This window comes from Piliocolobus tephrosceles, unplaced genomic scaffold (assembly GCF_002776525.5).
Source record: "Piliocolobus tephrosceles isolate RC106 unplaced genomic scaffold, ASM277652v3 unscaffolded_37574, whole genome shotgun sequence".
Classification (NCBI taxonomy): Eukaryota; Metazoa; Chordata; class Mammalia; order Primates; family Cercopithecidae; genus Piliocolobus; species Piliocolobus tephrosceles.
In genome coordinates this window covers 1-5,588 of record NW_022321614.1, presented here as the reverse complement: position 1 = coordinate 5,588, position 5,588 = coordinate 1, and the positions used below count along the sequence as shown (strand labels likewise).

The window sequence follows — 5,588 nt, the reverse complement described above, 5'->3', positions numbered from 1 at the left end:
AAAAAAAAAAAAAAAAAAAAAAAAAAAAAAAAAAAAAAAAAAAACACCCAATAAAGTAATGGGAAATGATGTGAAAAGACTTTTCATCCAAGAGGACCTACAGATGACAAATCAGCACATGAAAAGATGTTCAAGGTAAACCAGCTGTTAGGAAAATGCAAATTAAAATCACAATACCATATTAGTACACACCCAACAGAACTGCTAAAATGAAAATAGTGACAACACTAAACATGAAAATGTGGAGAAACTGGATCACTCATGCATTCATTGCTGGTGAGAATATAAAATGGTACAGTCCCTCTGGAAACAGTTTGGTAGTTTCTTTAAAAACTAAACGTACAACTACCATATGATCCAGAAACTGCACTCCTAGGCATTTATCCCAGAGAAATGAAAACTTATGTTCACACAAAAACCTACACATGCATGTTTATAGCAGCTTTACTCATAATGGCCCAAAAATGAAAAACAAAACAAAACAAAACAGATGTCGAATGGGTGAATGGTTAGACTGGGGTACATCCACATCATGGAATACTACTAAGCAACAGAAAGGAATCAACTACAGTATTAATGCATGCAATAACTTGGATAAGTCTCCAGAGAATTATGCTAAGTAAAAAAGTCAGTCCAAAAAAATATGTAATATTTCATGTCTATAACAAACTGTTTTGATTCCATTTCTATAACACCCTTGAAATGACAAATTTGGAGGTAAGATAAATGGTTGTCAAGCATTAAAAAAGGGTTTGAGGGTGGGAAGGAAGTAGCTGTGACAACATAAGGGCAACGTGAGGGAGCCTCGTGGTGATAGAAATGTTCTGTATATTGATGGCAAATGGCAAAGTCCTGGTTGAGGTTATGGTACTATAGTTCTACAAGATGTTATCATGGATAGCAGGCAGTTACCAGGTAAAGGGCACCAGAGAACTCTCTGTATTACCTCTTACTACTGTAGGTGAATCTATAATTATCTCAAAATAAAAAGTTTCACTAAAAAAAGCCAATTACATATAAAATCCACAAAGAGATTTAATCAGATTCGAACAGACTTACCCAAAGCCCCACCCATCTATTGCACTGGTAAACACTACATTTCCCTGTTCTGGAGAGAAGTAAAGGTGAGAATCATCTGTGTCCTCCGAGCCAGTGTTCCAGTCATATACTTGCTCTCCTTGTTCAGAATTTGGATTCACTTGGGATTCAGTCTCTCTCTCCGCTCTTTCTTCTAGGACTTTAGAAGTAAAAAGAGTTCCTGTGAGTGCATTAATCTAGGAGAGATGGTGAAACGGCAGAGTGTCATTCAGATACTTAGCATGCTCATGGCAGGAGAAACACTGTTTAACCCGTGTTAGGGCTAGAATCATCCATCAGTTTGGGCTCATTACGCACACATGAATGGAGGTGACATTTACAATCAGTGAATAACTTACATGTATCCATTCTTCCTAAACTCAGCACAACTAAATTCTAAGCCTTTCGGAAGGTTATTTTGTGATTATTATTAGTTTAATGTAAATGTTAATGTCATACCCTTAATTTGTTTTTCAGCACTGAGGCCTACTATCAAAAAGTACTCATGATTTTCAACCCCACAATCCTAGTTTGTAACCTTAGTCCACTGCCTTGCCCATTTCTCACATCAGTTGTCTGAAATGTTCACTACCCTCTTCAGGCCCTCTTCCCAACTCCTAATCCTCAAGTACTTTCACTCCCAAATAGGGAGTAATCTTATGTCCTACCTCAGAAAGAAAATGGAACCTATTACTCATATTTCCTTCAAGTGCCCCACATTCCAATCTACAAGCTCACTTATGTCTGCAAATGCCACTGACCTTTCTCCTGCCAATGCAGGGCAGGAGTTACTTTACAGGCTCCTATTTCTACAGGGAATGATAGCCATCCATCATTCTTTTTCACTGTTCTACTTTTATTGTTTCCTGCCCTTAGCAAATAAATATACTCAAGTTGCTCTCATCAATGCTTTCTACTGTCTTGAGGAAGAAATTTCAAACTCAAATGCATGGCATACAAGGTTCATCAACATCTGAATCCATAACCTTTTTCCCATCTCTTGTCACTGTTTAACATGATCTAATTAATCAGTTAAAAAACAATTTGCAGTTCCTTAAATGAAACATTGTACTGTGCTTTTTCTTGCCTTTATGACTTTGTCTGTCATATTCCTTCTCTTTTGAATGACCTTTTCTTAACTGTCTACCTGGCAAACACCTACTTTACTTCCATTTCAAGGTTTCCATCGTATGACTTCTAATTCATTCTTCCCTCTTGACCCAGACTGGGTTAGATGGCCCTTATCTATGCTGTCATATCACACCCAGGGCTTATCTCATTGTTCTCCAAGTATCTCTTTGTTTGTCTCCCCTACTATACTGTGAGCTCCTTGAAAATAGGGATTCTGACCTGTCCAACTTATATTCACAATCCCTAGTGCACGATGGACATTCGATAATTCATTTATTCAACAAATATCTATGAAATATTTGCTGAATAAATAAATGAATGAATGCTTGGGTAAAATTTCCTCTAATGACAGGTAATAAAATACTATAGACAGGTAATAAAATCCTAATATTGCTTCATTTTGGAACCAAGATACAAAGTTCTAAACAAGAGAGCCTATTGTCCAAGCTTCATATGATGGGTGCTTCCAAGAGATGGAAGGGACTGAGAACATGCTTATTCTGTAGCCACTGTTGTAGAATAACACCAACATGTATGAATATGAAGTGGAAAAGTTCACTTTTCTGTAGCAATGGCTCATACCCAGCTTGGTAACTTCCTTACAACTCTTCTTCGAGGCTAAATTTTTTAAATACTAAAAATTAAAATACCTGTTCTAAAATACTCTTGAGGTGAGAATAGACCTCTTGTGGGGTGAATTTCAGTTCCACTATCAAGCAATCTATCTTATTAATCACTAAAACTGTACAGATGTTTTCAAGCCAAGCTTGTCACAGAACTGCTTGTGTCTAATAAAAACAGAAAGAAAAATGTAAAACTCATGATTTGAAATAATTAGAGCACATTAGAAAACCTTGATTAATAACCACTCTAGACTATTTCAGTCACACAAAGGCATTCAATAGGCATTCACAAAGTATGTATACAGCACAGTAGCAAAGAACTACAGACAAGAAGTCATCATTGCCTTTATGCAACTGACAGTTTAAGAAGGACAAATAAGGCCGGGCATGGTGGCTCATACCTGTGTCTCAGCACTCTGGGAGGCTGAGGCAAGTGGATCGCTTGAGGCCGGGAGTTCAAGACTAGCATGGCCAACATGGTGAAATCTCGTCTCTACTAAAAATACAGAAATTAGCCAGGCGTGGTGGCACATGCCTATAATCCTAGTTACTGTGGAGGTTGAGGCATAAGAATCACTTGAACCCAGGAGGTGAAGGCTGCAGTAAGCCAAGATCATGCCACCATAGTAAAGCCTGGGTGACAGAGCAAGACTCTGTTTCAAAACAAACAAAAACAAAAACAAAGTATGTTAAATTAAAGTCATCATCTCTAAGATCCCTTCAGAACTCTGGTGATTTAACTCTATCACAGACTGGAACATTACTAAATGTGAAATATAAAACCAATGTTCTGATTGCCAGTGAAATGCCTCAAGTCAGTCAGTTCCTACTCTTTTCTCACCCTTAACCATTTAAGTATTTTCTCATCACAATCCATGACCTGTGGACAGACTCCTTCCACAGCATCTATCACAATGATGCATCCATCACAAATGCAAACAGCAGTTGATACTTCTGAGGAAAAGTCCACGTGTCCTGGAGAGTCTATCAGATTAATCATTACCTAAAATACAATTTGTAAACACACATTTTCAGTTGTGCAGGTATACAATGCTCTTTCTCAGGCATTCTAGAATAAGAAAGCTAAAACCTTCTAAGAAAAAACTGAGCAAAGCTAAAGGAGTCAAAAACTCAGTCAAGAGCTACCATTCCAACTTTTCCCACTGATGGGACTACTGATTCCAAATAGCATCTATATAAAATGTTAAAGGACTTTACTATTCTAATAGCTAACACTTAAGAGCTTAGAGGGAGCCAGCCACTGCGATACTCACTTTTAATGTGCTAATCACATTATTGAATCCTTACAATATCCCTGTGAGATGCATATTACTATTCTCCTTTCACAGTTTAGGACATTGAAACTGAAAGAAATCAATGCCCAAGAGCCTGACAGTAAAAGCTGTTCAAAGGGCCAACAAAGCAGTTGACCAAGATCTTCCCTACAATTTATCAAAGAGCAGTGTATCAAGATTTAGATTTAGACTCAATTCTACAAAAGATTTAGACTCAATTCTACCACAACAGAAGGAGCAGTTACTACATGCCAAGCAGTGTGCTATGTGCTCTCCCATTAATATCTCCTTCAATAGTCTCAACAGACAAATCTATTAAAGTTATAGTAGGGTGATGACACATCCTGAGTTGTCCGGTTTTAGCACTGAAACTCCCACATCCCATCAAAGCCCTTAGTCCCAGGCAAACAAGAAACAAAAAGATCATCCTAGGTTATAGAGAGTTAACATTAAACATAACTTAGTATACCATGCAGAAAATTAGTAATGCTATAGAATTCTATACTCATTCCCCATTATCGATAAATTTGATATAATTCTCTTTTAAAGACAGAATAACTACTAGAATGCTCAAACACATACTTCACTTTTGCTCCTCCCCTTAACTCAGTGTTTATCAACTTGAATGTGCTCAAGAATGACTACAAGGTTGAGTATCCTTTATCTGAAATCCAAAATGCTCCAATGAGCATTTCCTTTTTGTGCCATGTTGGTATTTGAAGAGTTTTGAACTGTGGAGCATTTCAGATTTTGGATTTTCAGATTTGGGATGCTCAACCTGCAATTTATGGGCCATTTACAGGATTTTTCCCTAATATAATTTTAACGACTTCGCTTGTGCCCTAGGTGATACAGATGATAAAACACCACCACAACAATAACCACAACCAGAACTTAACATCTGTGGACTGCCTATTCACGGCTGGCATTGCTCTAAGCATATTACAGAAATTATCTAATGTTTACTTACAACAATCCCCTGTAGTAGTTACAACTATTAGCCCAATTTTATACAGCACGTAACTAAGGCACAGAAAAGTTAAGTATTTTTCTGAAGGACATCCAGCTAGAATCCAACTCCGAGGTTAACTGACTAACATCACACAATTCCAAATGATAGAGTAGAAGTTCAAATCCATTTAACTCCAAAGACCATACCTCTAACCACTACACTCAGAAGGCAGTAACTTTTACCACACATGCCAAGATTCCACTGCTAATGAATTCCTAAAACACTGGGTGAAGCATTCCCAAGTGTACTGGGGCTCAGTGGGAAAGACAAGACTGCCATCAGTTAGCAACAGACTAGACTGTCTTCTTCAGAATCACTCCTCCCCGCTGCCTCCTGGTCTTTTCATGCAAACTGCTTTATGAGGAACCATTGCTCTGCTGAAACCACCAGAGAAGGCTCCAACCAGAGAAGACTATGGAGATCTCCAATGAAAATCCAAGAAGTCAAATA

The 5,588-nt window shown here is 37.7% G+C and overlaps 1 protein-coding gene across 1 annotated transcript in view; it reads right to left on the bottom strand.

Moving 5' to 3' along the window:
- LOC111527169 (elongation factor-like GTPase 1) overlaps positions 1 to 3,834 on the bottom strand; it is a gene marked incomplete at both ends in the record, with an annotated part of 12,278 nt that extends 8,444 nt beyond the window's left edge. Inside the window, 2 exons of the mRNA XM_023193366.2 lie at positions 1,060 to 1,274; positions 3,673 to 3,834. Of these exons, the coding sequence (XP_023049134.2) occupies positions 1,060 to 1,274; positions 3,673 to 3,834 (377 nt within the window). The remainder of the gene's footprint in view (positions 1 to 1,059; positions 1,275 to 3,672) is intronic.
- Between the last annotated feature and the right edge of the window lie 1,754 nt (positions 3,835 to 5,588).